Source organism: Rhinopithecus roxellana, chromosome 4 (assembly GCF_007565055.1).
Source record: "Rhinopithecus roxellana isolate Shanxi Qingling chromosome 4, ASM756505v1, whole genome shotgun sequence".
Taxonomy (NCBI): Eukaryota; Metazoa; Chordata; class Mammalia; order Primates; family Cercopithecidae; genus Rhinopithecus; species Rhinopithecus roxellana.
This window is the reverse complement of record NC_044552.1, coordinates 82192605-82212149: the sequence shown is the minus strand read 5'-3', so window position 1 is coordinate 82212149 and position 19545 is coordinate 82192605. Positions and strand designations below refer to the sequence as shown.

Below are 19545 nucleotides of genomic sequence, written 5' to 3'. Positions count from 1 at the left end.
TGGTGGGTATGGAGGGCTCAGGCATTGGGATATGAGATGAAGAGATCAGGGACATTGACGGAAGTCATCCCTAAGGTCAGGTAGGACCAGTGGAGAACTCAGAGCATCCAGGGGAGAGCGTGCTGCCCGGAAGCCCCATCACCCCACCACCAGCACTCACAGGCACTTCCTCCTGCAAATCCACATGCCATCCTCAGAGAAAGGCAAAGAAAGAAGCTCTAGGGGAAATCCCTGGTTAGCCCTGAATATACTGGAAAGGGATAGACTGGTCTGTTCTAGAAGAGCAGGAATGGGTCCCCTTGGTAATCAGCTGAGTGACCAGTGTGTCTGCGTGGGCAGGCCCCAGCCTTGCTTCAACTAGAACAATCACCATTTTTCAAAAAAATTTTTTATCATGGTAAAATATACATAACCTAAAGTTTACCCTCTAAACCATTTTTAAGTGTACACTTAAGTGGCACTAAGTACATTCACACTGTGATCTAGCCATCACCATAGTCTATTTCTAGATTCTTTTAATGATTTTATCTTCTGAGTCACAGAAGGGCCAGTTATAAAAATCAAATATGCATCCTTAACTGAACGTATTTATAGTATGTAAAATTTTTACCCTTTCCTATTTATGTAATTGTCAGTCAATGCTTTTATTTTATATTATTTTTTGAGACAGGGTCTTGCTCTGTTGCCCAGGCTGAAGTGCAGTGACACGATCTTAGCTCACTGCAACCTTTGCCTCCCATGCTCAAGTGATCCTCCCACCTCAGCCTCCAAGCAGTGGGATTAAAGGTGCCCAGGTAATTTCTGCACTTTTTGCAGAGACAGAGTTTTGCCATGTTGCCCAGGTTGGTCTCTAACTCCTGGGCTCAAGTGTTCTGCCCATCTTGGCCTCCCAGACTGCTGGGATTACATGTGTGAGTCCACTGTGCCTAGTCAGTTTATGTTTTTAATTATGACATATGAAAACTGCTTTTTAAATAAATATATCAGATTTTAGACATCCAACTAAGTGGCAGGCTAGCCTCTATCTCAATAATGCTGCCTCTTTGAAAAACATATTTGGAATTTCTCATTTGGATTGCCTGTTGCCACTGTTGCACATCTTTTAAATATTTTCAATGGTGGCCAGTATTTTTTCCTAGAAGATAAGCTTAATTTAGGGTAACAGCAAAATGTAATTTGTAGACACACCTGGGTGAATACAATGAAAAAATTAAGCTTTATTTTGTCACAAGGAAACAAAAATTCAAATCACAGGATGTGAGTATAAGAGGAACAGGTTGTAAGGGTTCTCTGAGGATACTTCCAGAAACCGATTTCCAAATACGTTGCTGGGAATGGCTGTGAGTGGGGCAGTGGTGAGGGAATAGAATTAAGTGTGTAGTCAACTTTCAAGAATACTTCCTTTTATAAAAAATTTGGAAGGGCTTTTCAAAGAAGATATTTTCATGCTACTTTTACAGTCATAGACATATTTGACTTGATCTATAATGGCTAAGTAAGGGAATGTCATCATCTACAAAGGATGCAGATGATGGATGAGGTTCTATTTTGCGTTGTTAGACTTAGGAGTTAATGGAGTGAAGCAAAGTGGCTGTGAGTACTTTGTGGGATGGCAGTGGGTGATGAGCAGGACTTTGGTGGTGTTGGCTGTCAGTAGATTTCAGTGGGTGACTGTGGGTGGTGATTTTAGGGCCCTTATCTTATCTTCTTATTTTCTTGTGATATAAGCCCATGGTTTCCATTGACTGTAATGTTATCCTGCACCTGCCCTGCAGGGGCACCTAGCAAGAGGATAAATGGCCTCTTATTCATAAAGCATGACCACAAAATTTTAATTAGAGCATCATGAATGAAGATCAGAATGATCTCTAGGGTTCAGAGAAATAATTTCAGCCTTTCCTGGAGCACTTCCTATTCATTTGAAAAGACCTTGATGAGATTAAAACGTTTGACACTAGAGAGCAACAAAAATGATTGAGAGGATTGAAGGGCTAGTTTACGAGGAAACATTAGCAGCAATAAAGCTCTGCTAATAACACCGGGCTAAGGAATAGCTCAGGCAGATTGCAGCTTAATACAAGGAACTTGAAGTACATGCCTGAGGATAAGAACTCTGTCTTTTGAAGACTGAGAAACCTTGAAATATGACAAGAATAGAGAAACACAATAAACTCTCCAAAGCTGTGCTCATAAATTAATGTATAGTAACTGGGTTTCCTCTCCCCTCCATGAAAATGACTTGGGAAGAAAATAAAAGAGGACAAAAAACAAACAAAAAAAATTAAGAAATAGAGGATTCTGGAGGTGGAAAATACAGGTGGCATTATTTATGAAACTAGAATTGTTAGGAACCTAATGCCATGGGAGTTATGGTATGCTTGCCTGCCCGTCTTGATCCCTGGCCACAGGTGTATCATGGAGATAGAACCGTTTACCTGTGAAAATTATGTGAAATAATCTGAACTCACCGACATCCCTGCTATTCCCGGGGGACCTGCTGGGCCTCGATCTCCCTGTTGGGATTTAAAAATATTGCTACTTTAATGACATCAATGAAGTCTTTAGTTATGAAATTAATTCTCAAATAATAATTTGGATTTGGTAAAGCTTTCCTTTGGATCTGATAAGTGTTACTGGTATTAGCTGGGGTGAAGCTAGTGTGTAGATGGAAAAATAGCAAACTGAGTGGCTAATTGCCAGCTGAACTTGTTACAGCTTTTTTATTTTCCATAAAACTAAAGTAAATAATAGTTTTAATGAAAGCAAGCATAGATGTTATCATTTCTGTGACCTATTTTAATGTCCCTTTACATACTTATAGCTAAAATCAGTCAATATTTTTATTCCACATGTTCAAAAGATAATTACTCTTACTTAAAAGATTAAGCACTTTGAGTGTCTTCCAACAAGCTTTTCCTATCCTTGTCTCATTGGATGTAGAGTTAGAATAAAACGATCTACAGCTAATGATTTGTAGTTCTCATTTGGCCAATTAGAAGATCCTTTGAATTGCTCTGAACAACAGAGTGACTCAACTCCTTTTAAGAGCCGATGTGATATTTTAGATAAAGCTGACAATGCTAAAAATACTAACGACTATATATATGGGATAATAAAATGGCAATTTCATTGGGCAGAAACTGAATTTAAAAAACTTCATAACTTTACTCAGGGACGTAAAAGGCTTGATTTAATGAAGAGATATGCTTTGTTCTTGGAGAGCAAGACAATGTTGTAAAGGTGTCATTGCTAACTAAACTAATTTATAAATTTAATGCAATTCTTACAAAATTGCAGTTTGATCAAATGATACTAAAGTTTACTTGGGATAACTTGAGAGGATAAAAAAATTAAAAAAAGAATAATAAAGAGATACTAGTAATACCAACATTTAAACATATAATAAATAAAGCTATAATGGAATATTGGCATAAGATTAAGCAGCATATCAATATACTATAACAGAAATATCAGAAACAGACCAGCATTTATAATAGGATTTTATTTAACAAATAGTTCTAATAATTGGATAACTTCTTTGAAAAAAGTTTGATTCTTCTCTTTATATTATATCCCATATGAATTCCACATAGATTTATATAAAAATAAAATAATATAAACTATAAATGAGTTCAAAGAATGTATTAGTGACACTCTGATCTTGGTTGAAAATAAAAGTAAAAGTCATTTTGTGCATAAAAGCAAAACAAGAAATCATAAAGAAAAATAGTGTTAGATTTGACTACATTAAGGTTATATTTACAATAAGATTCAACATAAAAATGAAAGGCAAGGACCAACTAGGATGAAAACTCCAACACATAAGATAGAAGTCATGTCTTTAATATATGAAGCATAACCATCATCAAAATAACTAATAGAAAAATTGGGTAAAGGACATAAACAGGCAATACACATCAATTTCCCTCTGTTCCTTTTGAATTATGAAATTTTCATTTTTAAAATTAATATATTAGAACTTTTCATTCAATGAAATATTTGCATGCCTCCCTTCTCTCATTCCTTAACCACTATCCTCGAACGAACTTGCCTCTTATTTTCATAGTTACACCTGGCACTTTGTCAATAAAAATATTTTTTGCCCATCCATAATCTCAATTTCATGCGTTCCAACTTTGGACCACCATTCCACATCATTCTAATTCACTCTTTGAGTACCTTGAACCCCTAAACCCTAATCCATTGATGGTACACACTTGTTATTCACTCCCTGGATGGCCTCTTCCTCTTTTTTGCCTAGTTAAAATACCATGGTTACTTGTTATAATCAATCCCTTGTGCATGCCAATAAGCCAATAAGAGTATTGTCTCATTCTTCCTTCCAGTACTCACCTGTCAAAAGCAGAACATTGTTTAAATCCAACTCCCCTCCTATTCTGTGTCTTTACCTGAATGTCTGAACACGGCTGGAAAAGCACATGTAGTCCTGTTTTTTTTTTGTTTTTTTGTTTGTTTGTTTGTTTCTTTGTTTTTGAGGTGGAATCTCGCTCTGTTGCCCAGGCTGGAGTGCAATTGGCACGATCTTGGCTCACTGCAACCTCTGCCTCCTGGGTTCAAGCAATTCTCCTGCCTCAGCCTCCTGAGTAGCCAGGATTATAGGTGTCTGCCACCATGCTTGGCTAATTTTTGGTAGAGATGGGGTTTCACCATGTTGGCCAGGCTGGTCTTGAACTCCTGACCTCAGGTGATCTGCCCGCCTCGGCCTCCCAGAGTGCTGGGATTACAGGCGTGAGCCACTGTGCCCTGCCAGCACATGTAGTCTTGTTGAGAGATCTCACTTCTGTTCATGACCATGAACCTCAAGAGGGTCCTTAGGGCTGAGCAGTAATCACACTTCTGCGGTCCCTGAACCCTCTCTCTTTCCTAGAGAACCTTCTCCCTAAATCCCCAACCTCTTTCCCTACTTTGCTCTCGGATAATGGCTTTGCTTCCTCTTTATCTGAGAAAATTTAAGCAATCCGAAAACAACTTTTGTAGACTCCATCCAATACATCTTCCCACCTATCAGCCTCTGCCCCCATACTCTGCTTTCTCCCCTTTCACTGTAAATAAACTATTCTCTCTCAAGCCAAACCCTCCATATATGCACTAGGTCCCCTCCCCTCTAGGCTACTTAAAGACATTGGTGGAGCACTCTCTCCTCTCTCTCCAGCATCATCATCCCCATCTTCCCCTCTACTGAGTCATTCCTTTAGCATATAAGCAGTCTGATATTTCTATTATCTTCAAAATCTATCTGATAAAACCTTGACCCTACTTCCTCTAGTAGCCTCTGGCCTATTTATTTGCTATCCTTTGCAGCAAAACTCTGTGAGCATTATTTATACTGACTTGCTGTCTCTATTTTCTTTCCTTGTTCTCTCTTAAATCCATTCAAGTCCACAGTAGCTCCTACAATATAGTGAAATAATAATTTCTCTGGTCAAGGTCATCCATGACCTCTACATTGCTAAATATGGATATATTTTGAAGGTAGCACTGATGGGATTTTCAGATTGATTGGATTATTACAGAATGAAGAGGAGTCAAAGAGGACCCTCAGTTTTATGACCTGAGCAGTTTGCAAAATAGGGCGGACATCATCTGAAACGAGGACAGTTATGAGCAAGGCCTATTTTGAAGGGGTGGAATTATCAGGAGTTTAATTTTGTACGTGAGAGCAAATTTGGAGATATCCGTTAGACAGCAAAGTGAAGGTATTGAGTAGGCAGTATGATATAAAAGTATGGAGTGTGGAAAAGAAGTCTAAGTGGAGATATAAATTTGGCTGTTCTAAGCATAGAGATGCTGTCATAAAGCCGGAAAAGACTAGATAAGATTACCAAGGGAATGACAATAGAGTTTTTAGAAAGAGAAAAGAGTCAAGGGTTGAGCCCCGAGGCCCTCCAGTATTAGGAGATCAAGAAGAAAAGGAAGAAGGAGCAAGGAAGACTAAGAAGTAACCAGGGAGGTAGGAGAAAAACTTGGCATCCTACAATCCAAGAGAGAATAATGAATCAAGGGCAAAGGAGTGATCACCTGTCTCAAATACTGCAGATAGGTCAAGTAGAATGGGGATGGGGCCAGGTAGAAAGGTCAAATATTGAACATTGGATTTAGCAATGTAGAGGTCATGGATGACCTTGACCAGAGAAATTATTATTTCACTATATTGTAGGAGCAACTGTCTCCACTGTTTCTTCTCTGATCTGAGCCAACATCAACTGGCACCTGGATTACTGGATATCTTTTAACTGGCTTCCCTACTTCCACTCTTGCACACCCTCTGGCTGCAAGTTCCCTCACGCCAATACTCAGAAACCACTGATGACTGCATTTTACACAGAGTGAAAGATAAAGGCCTTACAATGACTGTTAACCCTTTTTATTAGTGTTTCTCAAACTTCCTGCGGTAAAAGAGCAATCTCTTATTTATTTTCTAATATATCATGAACAAAGATAATTCTACCATCACATGCTTGCTAGACATTTTAGACTAATTCCTGGACATGTTTTTAGGTGCTTACTCTCAGTCTCTGTACTAACCTTGCCACCGAACCCATAACAAAGGGTCTGCAGACTGGCACTGGTTCTCCACTGGCTGTACACTGAGTAGCACTGCTCTACATGAGGAGTCCACTTCTCACCTCCACCCCTGCCGCTCTGACCTCATCTCCTACCACTATTCCCTTACTCCCTCCCCTGGTCTCTTTGGATACACATCAGGACATCTTATGTCTCGGGCTCTTCAGACCTGCTGTTTCCTCTTCCTGGAACATTATTCTTCCAGACTGGAGGGGACTTGGCTTTCCCTCTCACCTCCTTCAGGTCTTTGCTCAGATACTGCCCTCCTACCCCCTCAGCACTCCTAATCCTCCTTAACCCAATCTACTTTTTGTTTTTTTCCATAGCCCCAACCATAAGATGTAATTTTAAAATGTTTATTCTTTTAGTTTCTATATCCTTTTGCTAGAATGTAAGTCCCATGAGTACATACATTTTTGTCTGTTTTGTTCCTTTATATATTCCTAGCCTAAAACAGTGTTTGGCACATTAGGTGCTCAGTAAACAATTTTGAATGTTGAATAAATGAACACATTTCTAACTTCTGTGCTTACCTTTACACCTGGAAATCCTTCTAATCCTGGCAACCCCATTGCACCAGGCTCTCCCTGTTAAATATGAACATAAGAAATGCAGGAGCAATAATCAAAACGTTTTTAAGCATTGGTTTCCAAAGCAAAGTTATTTTTTGCTTAACCTTCCCACCCCAACCATTGATGTGTAATTTAGCAAGGAAATGATATGCCCTGTTTTTAAGCAACGTATTATTGCATTTGGTGTTTGAAAATAGTTTGAGAGTGAAAGCTATTCTCCAGAGAGGTATATTTTCTGATTAATCATTTTTATTCTGATTGAGAATCTAATCAGAATGAATCCCTCTGCTCAGTGATAACTCCAATTTCAATAAGAACTAGAAGGAAAGACGGGGCTTTAATAAAGTTTGCCAATTTGTGAGCTACCTGGTGCTGCTAGATTTTCAGAGAATAAGAATAAACTATTTAAGAGTAGATGAAGATGGAGCACTCAAAGCAGTGTTTATCATCTTTAAGTATTCTCTGCAGCTGGACAAGAATTGTGAATGCTTAAGAAGTTGACCCCAGGATCATTATCTCCACTAACACTAAAAGTTATTGCTCAAGTTGATGAGTCACTGGAAGGGGGTAGATTAGTGTTTTCTATTTTTAAAAATCTTTACATGTTCTAGTGTATGATCCCAGGCTAACTGGAGCCTGTAGACCCTCAAGGAACACATTGGGAGAAGCTGTGGTGAAAGAAGTTGCTAACTTTGAACAAAAAAAGCATTAGGGAAGGGGTGTTCAATATTTTGGCTTCCCTGGGCCACACTGGAAGAAAAAGAATTGTCTTCCAATAAAATACACTAACACTAATGATAGCTGATGAGCTAAAGTAATCATAAAAAAAATCTCCTAATGTTTTAAGAAAGTTTACAAATTTGTGTTGGGCCATATTCAAAGCTTTCCTGAGCTGCATGCAGCCCATGGGCCATGGGTTGGACAAGCTTGCACTAGGGCTTTAAGTTAAAAAAGAGATAAAGTGGGGAGTTGTTTGATGCCTTCTTGTTAATAAATTAATGTTTACTGCAAATATTTTCTTAGGACACTGGATGCTTTGGACATAATCACGAAGAAACAGAAGTTTTCAAATTGTATTCTATGTAAGTGTATTTTCACATACATAATTCTAATCTGCTTCAAAAATATTACCAAGGATATAACTTCATTATTATTTACAACATTGCCCTTATTACAGAATACTTAATGAGTGAACATATGAATTGATATGCTTTCTACGTTTCAGAAATCTTTTAAAATGCCCCCTAATGTGTAACTTGACAATTGGTTAAAAAAAAAAGTTCAGATTCTGTTCTGCATAAAGTTCTGTAGAAGAGTCCCTAGGTTGCTGACAAAGGAAACACACTCTTTGATTCTCTTTGTTTACATTCTCAACAGTCCTTAAGACAGAGAAGGTGCTCAATCAATCAATAATTGCTTGAAAGTAGCTAATAATTAAATATTTAATTAAAGATCACTTATAAACTGAATACCAAAGGAACGAACTGGAGCACCTCAGAAGATAACAAATTCAATTAAGGGTAATATTCCTCTAGAAAGGTTTATGGAGAAGATTAGAAATAGTGAGGCAGATCTATTGTCATGGGATTTGAAGAATGTTGGAAGAATAAATTTCCCACCTCAAAAAGACTTCTCAAGTTTTTGCTCTGTGATCTACAGTTCTATCATTCCTGGATTATTTCTCTGGCATGAACTATTATTTTTCCCTACAGGACAGATGGTGGGAGAAGATGAGAGTTGCAGGATGGTGCTGACAGAGAACCCAAAAGAGTAACTTCAAAATTCTATCTAGGATAAGCCTGAATGTGTACACTAAATGTGTATTTAATTTCATGATTGCAGTTTTCTGTTTTTGTGCTTCACTCACTTAATTCACATCTCTAAAAGCAAGGAACACGCTTCCATCAGTTTTCTTTATCCTTTGTTGCAGCTAAGAAATTTGAAGACTAATCTTCAAATTCTACTCAAATAGGTCTACATTTTCGTTGCCAGCCCCTTGTCAATGCCAGTAAATTTTAATTTATCCTTTATTATAATACTTAAAAAGTTCTCATCTTAGTCTGCAGTTATTAATGCAAGAACTTCAAATAATGTTCCCAAAAAGTCAGTGAGAAGCCTAGGTACTCTTAAATGATTCAGAGAAGCTGTTTTGTGCATATGAGTATGAGAGGGAAAGACCAGGAGGACATTTTTTAATCAACAAGATGTAAGAAAATTAAAATTAGAATGAAGCATATAGTTGGTTTCAAGGTAAAGATAGGGTAGACAGGGTGCATGAATAGTAAAACAAAGGACACTTTGAATTACAGAATATGATCCTAACTAGTTGAAATAATGCTTTCAGGGGACAACAATTTGGCTTTTAATGTATATTTCCCAATAATAAAATCAAACAGCTCTTTAATGCATCTCTTTAAAATATGTTTTTAGACATAAAAACATTACTTGTTATGACTTGTCCCTTTGCTGATTTAAAATTTATTCATTGAGTTTTAACAAACTGTACTATAATGAAAAGGCTTTAAATTTTTTTCACATGGCAATAGAAAGTGGTTTGAACATTTATTTCAGCGTTAGGTACATTTGAGTTTCAAGTATATACCCAAAGGTTAAAAGATACACAAATGAAACATGAAGGATATGCTTGAAAAGGACATGACAGGAAAAAATGCCTAGCAATAAAAGGCATCTAATTGAATTTGGCAGAACTTTTACAGTCAGGCTCCATGGTTGAGAAAGATGCTGAGAACAATTATCGTCCTTTAGGCGGGGGAGGACATGATCTCCTTCCATGCTGAGTGTAACCTCCTGATACATTCCTCCTAATAAGCAGGTTTATGACAAAACACATCTCCTGCAGAATAATTGCCTAAGATGTTTAAAGCAAATAAACAGTTCCTTCCTTTTTTGTTGGGGAGATGGCAGATATATTAAGGGATTTCTTTCCAGTAAGTATTTCTCTTCCACAATCTACTTAAAATTGAATCAATCATCAGAAGAGGGCTATTAGAAGAAAGTGTCCCATTTATCAGAGCTTTATATGTGTCTTCCTCCATCACAGGATGATTTTAAAAACATACTGATGGAAAGAGACAAACCTCAAGGGCAGTGACAACATCAGGACTAATGCATCTCAGAAATAGAGAACACACTGCTGGCATTCCTTTTGTGGCCTGCTTGTCACACTAACATGTTAATGGATGAACACCTAAGAAGGCAGGCCATTTTGCCTGATGCTTTTCTTTCAAAATTTAGCAAAGACCAATATTCTGAATGACACAAAACATGGGAACATTCATACCACTGGGCCAGGATCGCCTTTTGGGCCCTGTAAGAGAAACATGGAAAGTCATTTTTCAAATAATGACCAAAGCAAATTTACAGAATAAGAAACACCACTGGCCAATTTGTTTTAATACATATACAAATATTAGCAAGTTTTCCTTTAATTACAGTTTGAATTTGAGGAATAAGATGAAAAAATATAACTGGATGGAAATTTCATAAAAGTGATTGCTTGGACATTGATTTAGTTCTTAGATTTGCAATGAAAAAAGTGACAGCACCATGAAAAATGCTATTTACATTTTCTCAATTTTATTATAATTGGTTTTACTTATTTTCTTCTGCTGTAAAATTGGGCTATTTTTGTAACATGAAGTTTTCAGTGAACTTAAGAGGTTTTTATTGTTTTTTTTTCATTGTGGTCGTTCAGCTCAAGTATGTTTGACGATAAACAACTGTACTTACAGGAGGACCGGGTGGCCCTGGGTAACTGGGAACATTCACACCTCCCTTCAAAAGAAAATGAAAAGAAAAGAAAAGGAGAAAGATGAGAAGAATTTACAGCAGTCTATAACTGGATTTTAAATAATTACAAATATAATACAAATACCTTAATTTTATATAAGCTGCTCATGCCATTTCCTTCATTAAATGGAATACCCTGAGGAAAGAAGTGAGATACAGAATTATTCTTGAAAGTTAGTACTTTGCATCTCTACATTTTATCATTTTACCAAATGATACTATTCCTCTTCTATTTTTTACTTTTTTCTATTCTATTTTACAAAGGGAGTTTAATACTCTAAGTAAAATAATACAACGTTTTAATTTTTAGCTTTTCCAAAGCAAATGCAGGGAAAGAAATGAAAAGGGAGTGTGAGCTACACCTGAAGCAGACAGACACTTTCAGCTGGGGTTTGATTAATGTTCAGGTTTGACAGATGAGCCATTTGGAGGAAAATATTTGCTCATTAAAATTCAGTTTCTGAATTGCCAATTTAGACTAACTGTTTACAGCCTGCTGACCTGCAGGCTATAATGCTGTAGTGCTGATGAAGATGTGAATAGGGAACAATTTGGCTACTGAAAAGTAATTTTTTTCCACAGTCTCTTCATACCAAATAGAAAATTAAGGTAAATGGGGAGATGACGTTATCCACAATGCTGTGTGGATGTTTCTACAAAAATAAATTCTTTAGGACAAAAGAGAATAAGAACATCTTGAAAAAAATTGACATGTCCTAGAGTAACCAACACTTAAAGGAGAACTTATTCTATAGTTTAAAAAAATCATACATTTTAGCATTTAGGAAAAATTTGCATATGAAAATTTTAGTTAGGATCTTTTGTCTTTCCTTTTAAACATTTGTATAGAATCATAGTCAAATCTGTCTTTTCCTTTCTGCAGTTTTCACATATTAGTTGAAGAGTTGAAGAAGTCACTGTTTCATTGTTTCTGTATGATGGTGGCCAGTGGTGTTCTGTGAAGACAATTTGCATGGAAGAAAAACGCTCCATCCATTACTTCATTATTTAACTCATTCATCTGACAGCGACTGAATGTCTACTATATTTTAGTGTGCTACGTCCTGAACAGACAAAGGATATTTTCATCTGAGATTTCCAAAGGAGGTTTCCCAGGGAAGAAAACATTTAATCAGTGTTTTGAAGGATGGATGGTTTTGGAGAATTCAGAGGGAAGACAAAGATATCTTAAGTGCATTATAAAATTATAGGTCCTTTTCATGAACTCATGTTATATTTGCTGTTCTGCCCACTGGGGAAGGAGTGAATTTTAGGATTGGAACCCTAAACACTTTCTGTCCTGCTTTCTTGTCAAGGGAAAAGGTCAGTAACATAGATGAACAGATTTAGGAAACAAGTTCAGGAAATAGAGTGCTAATCTCTTCATTTACGTCTACAAAGCATGCAACTGCACGCAGACTGATAATAATCCTCATTGTCTTCAGAAAGTCACGGTCCATTCTGCCCTTTCTACGGTGAGCTTGGTTTACTAAAGTATTCCAGTGAGGTGGGGTAGGAAAGGGTGTTTGGCGTGACTCTCAGCTCGGCTCGGCTGCGATTCGAGCGTGGCCCCACATGAGGGCAGACTTGCCACGGAGAGAGGCTCCTCTCCTCTCCACCGTTTCCCTGACGGAGCGTGCATCTGTCTCAATCACAATAATAAAAACATTGATGCCTCTTGTACTTTTTGTTCACTAGGAGCTACATAAATAGAGTCTCCTTGCATCTCAGACATCATGAATGGGAATAAACACATATAGCATAATATCAGATTTTCTACCAACTCGCATCAGCGGAAAAGATCTATTTTTCTGGCCCTTCTCTTTTCTGTGAATGAAGCACATTGAGATGAAGTAACTTTCCCAGGGGCCCCGAGGCAGGAATTGGAGAGTCGGAGCACAAACCCAGGTTCCTAAATCCAAGATGGGGAGACACTCAGTATGCAAATCTGAGCATTGCACATTGAGGCTGAACCAAAGGGGGAACAAATCAGGTCTCTTTAAAGCTACATTGGCTATCATTTATATTTATACACAAAATTCAGAAGACTTTTATCTTTGAAAACATCTAAATGTAGTCTTACCTCTGAGTTATAAAAGTCTTAAGTAAACACATGAATTTTAAGTTTTAAGCCTAGAACAACTCACAGGTGGTCCAGGTGGTCCGGGTTTCCCAGGGAGTCCGTCGCTGCCCTGCAAGGGATATATAGACTAATATCAGCGGCGTAGACGTTTCTACCCCAGGTTTACAAACTATCTTCTGAAATTAATCACAGAGCCGTCTTCTGAAATCAATATGACTTGCCATGTTGTTTCAGCCTTGTAGTCTCATACAGCTGGGCTCTCTCCTTTACCAAGGAAATACATTTCTAGACCACAGGACAGGTAAAGGCCTTTTCCCGTACCCATTCAGATTCTCACAGTGTGAGCTCCAGAAATGAAGCTTGTTTTTAGATGGAGCCAGACAACCCAGGTGCTTATGTCCTGGACTTCCAGTGCAGCTGGGTGAACTCTCCCAATGTGGAACTCTCTTACCAGCAGGCAGTGGGCTCTGGGATTGTGGCTCTGAGTCAGCCCTAACATTGAGCCTCATTTATACCACCTTCATCTTTTGGAAACCAGAGGGGACATGAACATAATTTGATGCAAGTAAAAAAAATCACAACCTGTGTTGTGTCTGCAGAAGGGAAACTTCATCTTCCATTTCCTATAATATCTGACTTTACACCCTAGTCAGACACATCTCCCTGAACAGAAGCAACTGTGGTATAGCACTGTTTAAAGCAAATGGTCACTACAATATAAACAGTCTTAGTCTCATAGGAGAAGCAGACTGAAAATAGAATTTGTGAAAATGAATTCAAGTTGAAAGTTGAAAAATGTATTTCACTTTTAGTTTTACAAAACATAGATGTTTCTTGGTCCATAATAAGCAGAGCTATTGAAGTCCCTCTGGTGTCTCTCAGCAGTTCTTCCTATAACTCTGCTTTTCTCTTAAAATAGTAGCCTCATAAAATCTTTTAAGTCCCTCTATAGCAGGGGAAATGGCAAGACATGGTTAATTAAAAAAGAATTCAGATAGAGTAAAATTTCTACTCACAATGTCCAAGAATTTTGAGGGATTTTAGTCCATTTTAGCCCACAAATGCAATCAAGGACTTCATTCCAATACCCTCCCATTTTTTGGTAACGAAAGTATCATAAAATCTTTTGTTTGTATGTTTATCAATAAAAATAAACTGTAAAGTTTTTCTTGCACTGCTTCTGCCTGAGAATACATAACAAAGAACAAGCATATAGTTTCTTTTCTCAAACTGCTTTGATGGTGGCTATCTCTCTAAAACATGTCATATTCTGCTGACAACTGGCAGTGTCCTTCAAAGAATTATGTCATAGTTCTAATGAGTGAACAAACAAGGAAAAATATGTGCCTATTGAAAAGCCTTTTTTTCCACCTCTGGCACAATTAAAAGTCATATCTTCACTCTCATTTGTGCCCCAAAGCTCATCTCAGTGTGGGATTCCCATTAACTTCAAGGGCAAGTCTACGACTGAATAATTTCCATAGAGAACAGAGAAAAAAGGCTGGTGGAGTTGGGCAAGCTCCTTGGGATAAAATTTAAAAAAAAAAAAATGTGCGGAGACTATCTAGAATAAAGGCATTGTTTCCTTCAAAATGTGTTGAGATTCCTTTGCTCCTTGATGTCATTATTCTCCACGTTGGTCAGGGAACTCGTGTCCTGATGAGTGGGTGGAAGCTGCTTGAGTGGCTCATGTGGACTCTTGATTCTTATTTCCCCAATCTAAATAGCTAGGCTTATTCCACTTACTTGCTGGATCTGCCTGGACTAGGGCGATAGGGCCTGTTTAGATCCTAAATGGGGTAAACATGTGAAACTGTGTGGTGTCCTGTCTGAGACTCATCTATTGCTGGTCCTCCTTTCTGACTATGGCAACCCATCTGTCCAATAACTGATCTCCCCAGGAAACAAGCTATCCTGGTTCTTCAGTACATTTCCCTCATGACCGTCTAGGGACAGAACTTCTAGACTGTCTCTGCAAGCTCTTTGGTTACTAGAATCTTGGTCCTGAGAGCCAGCCCGCTGTCTGGAGCTTTTGGAGGTGGGGCCTTTGGGAAGTGATTAGGTCATGAGGGTGGAGCCTTCATGAATAGGATTAGTGCCCTTATAAAGGAGGTCCAAGGGAGCTTGGTCACCCTTCTACTATGTGAGGACACAGCTAGTAGGAGACATCTATGAACAAGAAGGCAGACTCTGTCAGACACTGATTCTGCCAGCACCTTGATCTTGGACTTCCCACACTCCAGAACTGAGAGAAATGTGCATAAATGTTTGTTGTTTATAAGCCACTCCGTCTATGGTATTTTGTCATAGAAAACTGACAGCCCCTGTGGCTGGAACTCCCTGGTACACACCACATTACTTGCATCCTTTCAGAAGGCTCCCCCACCCAATCCTTCCACATAGATGGTTGCCCAGGATCCTGAATCCAGCCTGAACTTTTGTTTTATGGTTCCAATGTTCTATTTATCCTTTCTCCTAGGAAAATATCTCCCATGTTGAGAATAACCTTTGGACCGATGTTCTTCCAAGTCCACTACAAGAATAGCTACTCTCTGCCATCATTTCTACTTTCAGGCTTTGCTTGATTTTATGGCTCTCTCTGTGAAGAGTCTCATCATGCTCCCACTCCAAGCCCCAGTTTGGATGGTAAGTGAGGCTTTTCCTTTGTACCTTTTCACCTTTTGCTCCTGTGGGACCAGGATGTCCAGTTCTTCCCAGTAAGCCCTGTAAAACACAAAACTAAGTTTGTTACAGAAACAACAATTAAATGGCCAAAGGGTATTGGAAGTTGGTTACTAAAACTTACACATTTTGAAGGTCATTTGATCTTAATTAAATAAGCCCTAGAAGCTTATATTTCTTCTGGCTGATACAGCAGCTGTATCCTGCTGATAAGCCCTTGGAAGGGTAAAATGTGTATTTGTGGTCGCTTTTTCACCTTGGTCAACCACATGTAATGACCTTAATTGGAACCTTTTGATACACTTAAGAATCTAGTCTTGCTGTTTAAATGGCAATTTACATAATATTATGCCTTCCTAAATGAGCTATAGTTTTGGTAGGGATCAACATTTTAAACACTTCAAGGCGGCAGAATTAACAGTGTGCATATTGAGTTATATGATCTGCATTTTACCACTGAAAAATAAAATTTAATTTTAATCCTTTGGGAACAGAGTTAGCCATAATTTTCATGGTTTCTTTCACAACTCTCTGTCGTCGTTTTTAATTTTAGTGAACAATTTAAAGTCAGGTTTGTTCTATATAACTGTGGTGAAAGCATAAATGACACAACTTTAATTATGGAAAATCCTTATTTCAGAACATTAAAAATATATAATTACATTCCTACTGGTGTGGTAAAGACTCTGTCGGCATAGGAACTCTAAGAAAGGATGAGGTGGAGAAGCTGAAGCATGTGCTGGGTTGCCAGATTTAGCAAATAAAAACATAATATTTGGGAGGAATGTATGCTAAACAATTATTTGTTTATCTGAAATTCAAATTTAACTGCATGCACTGTATTTTATCTGGCGACTCTAGAATTAAACTCTGTTTGAATAAGAGATTGGGTTTGGCAAGTATAAAGGAAAAGAGATTCTGTTCTAGGAAAACAAGACAGTGAAAGACACAAAGGCTTTGATGGTGTGTTTGAGTGTCAGTGACAGCCTTGACTAAAATAGAGGTATTTTAATTTATACATAGGAATAACAATAAATGAAATCCAATAATCCTTAGCCCACTTTTTTTTCCTTTAGAAAATAAATTCTCAGTTTGTGCTGCCATTTGACTATCTCTTCTAAAGGTTAGTGCCAAAAAATCATAAATAAAAAATAGAACGCTCTTTTATATGCAATTTCTATTTCAAACAGACTAGCTTAATCACAGACTGCTTTCTGGCCTGGTGGAATTCTGATGCAAGTCCCCAGGACACTGAGCAGTCTTAAGTAATTACTAAATGAAAATCTGAGAGCTTGGATGAGGCTACTTTTCCAGGCAATAGCTGGACAATCTACATAGAGGCACAGAGAACAAAACGCAATGAAGAAAATTAATTCACCTTGCATCATCCCAGCAGATGTAAACCGTGAGTGCAGTCATTTCAACAAATACTTACAGGGGGTCCAGTTGGGCCTGGAGCACCTGGAATGCCTGGAATTCCTTGAAGACCCTGGAAAAGATAGTTCCTACCATAAAATCTGTTGTATCATTGGGAAGAAGGCATTTTAGTTAATCAAATATTTTGACCATTGAACATTAAACACTTATTTAGCTAATTGAGAAACATAATGTATGTCATATGCAAATACCCTTTTTTAATTCTAATTTTCTAATTTCAAAAATGTAACTTTTTCTTTAGGGGTACAAGTGATTTTCGGTTATGTGGATAAATTGTATAATGGTGAAGTCTGTGATTTTAGTGCACCCATCACCCAAGTAGTGTACACTGTACCCAATAGGTAGTTTTTCATCCTTCACTCCTTGCCTGTACTCCTCACTTCTGGGCCTCCAGCATCCATTATATCACTCTGTATGCTTTTGCCTACTCATAGCTTAGCTTCTAATTTTAAGTAAGAATATGTGCAAATACTCAGTTTTAAACAGTAAGAAGGGTGAGATAAAATGCCATGACATGGAATCTGAAGCAAACATAATTTAATCTGGTGATTCATAGAGCATTTCTTATTTTATAGAGCCATTCCGTCAGCAGTAGTATCTAAGAATCTCGTACTGGTAAAACATGGAAATACAAATTTTAGATGGGCAGAATGCCATTGAAGAAATACATGATTACACTAAAGTTCCATTCAGCTTAGGAAAAATGGAGTATGTTTTATGATATAATATTTATTTTAGCTCATCAGTTTATTACAAGGAGAAATTTGGCTCATTGGTGAATTTAAATTTGGAACCCTTTCATGGCTTAAGCATAATAATGGATAGATTTCCCCTCCTCAGATTTGTAGAATAGCACCAATTATACCGGATAGGATTTAGGATGTTGATACATTTATATAACAAGGAAGAACTGGCAAGATTAGCTAACTTATGTAATTAGTTTTGAATATTGTTAAATAAATTACATACAATTTATAATATGAAATATTTTGCAATTATTAAAATCATGTTTTTAAAAAGTTAGAAAAGATGCAAAAATACAAGTCACAAATCTTATATAGCACAGGGTCTACATTTTAAAACAATTTTAAATGTACTTCCTAAAAGATGGGAATGATACATACAGGCTTTTATTATTTTATCACGACAAATAGATAAAAATTTTATCAGAAACTTTAGTGCTAGACGTGTGTTTTAGAATTCCGGATTATCAGTTCATTTCACAGGTAACATGATATACATACTGAATATTATGTAACACTGCAGTGGTGCCTGAATAAACATACAAATATTTCTGTGGCAAAACACGATATTCTGACAGAGTGGATAGACGAGCTCTGTGTGAGTTAGGCCAGTTTTGGCTGCCAAATGAACTTGCTTGGGAAACAAAGCCAAACTTGGGAAACATTTCCAGGGTTTTCAGAGGCTTTGGTTTTGGAATTTATAGATGGGTGTTGTTGATCTCATTTGGCTCTGTGTCTCTACCCAAATCTCATCTCAAACTGTAATCCCCATATGTAGAGGGAAGGAGGTAATTGGATCGTGGGGGTGGTTTTCCCCATGCTGTTCTCATGATAGTGAGTAAGTTCTCAGGAGATCCGATGGTTTTAGAAATGTTTGGAAATTCCTCCTTTGCTCTCTCTCCTGCCGCCTTGTGAAGGTGTTTGCCTCCTCTTCACCTTCTGTCATGATTGTAAATTTCCTGAGGCCTCCCCAGCCATGTGGAACTGTGGGTCAATTAAACCTCTTTCCTTTATAAATTACCCAGTCTCAGGAAAGTTCTTTATAGCAGTGTGAAAATGGACTAATACAGTTGTGGACCATGACATTACTATTACCAGAAGTCCCTCCTGGGTAGTGAGAATAGGGAGAAATTTTATCTTTTAGTGCTTTTTTGTATTTTCCTAATTTTCAGTAATGAACTGGTATCACTTCTATAATGAGAAAAAACTATTTTAAAATATCCTTTTGTTATATCAGACAACCATGTGATACATCAAGTTCTAGATTGAATGATTCCACTCTTTCAGGATTTAGTCTCATTTACTGAGTAAAATATTCTTTCTATATTGCTATCTATATCTATATAGATATATATCTATATCTATCTATATCTATATAGATAAAATATTCTATCTATATTGTCATGATACAATTCCTTTACCTTTCACTATTATATGCATTTTCATATACTTTATAAATATTATACGACATGGCTGTGGAAATATTACTGCACATTGATTATGAGCATTCTATAGGACTGTGAGGTGGATCAAGGTTCTTTGCATCAGTGGGATCAAGGACCAAGTTCTTCCAGGTTTGTCCATTCAATGCCAAATGGTGTTGTGTGTTACTTCAGGTCTATTCATGTGATAT

General features: G+C 37.4%; 1 protein-coding gene across 1 annotated transcript in view; it reads right to left on the bottom strand.

Moving 5' to 3' along the window:
- COL19A1 (collagen type XIX alpha 1 chain) overlaps positions 1–19545 on the bottom strand; it is a 344672-nt gene that overhangs the window by 34871 nt on the left and 290256 nt on the right. The window contains exons 35-42 of the mRNA XM_010371596.2: positions 17168–17221; positions 15721–15774; positions 13115–13159; positions 11053–11103; positions 10908–10952; positions 10459–10485; positions 7119–7172; positions 2469–2513 (exon numbers count right to left, since the gene is read on the bottom strand). Coding sequence (XP_010369898.2) covers positions 2469–2513; positions 7119–7172; positions 10459–10485; positions 10908–10952; positions 11053–11103; positions 13115–13159; positions 15721–15774; positions 17168–17221 — 375 coding nt within the window. The remainder of the gene's footprint in view (positions 1–2468; positions 2514–7118; positions 7173–10458; positions 10486–10907; positions 10953–11052; positions 11104–13114; positions 13160–15720; positions 15775–17167; positions 17222–19545) is intronic.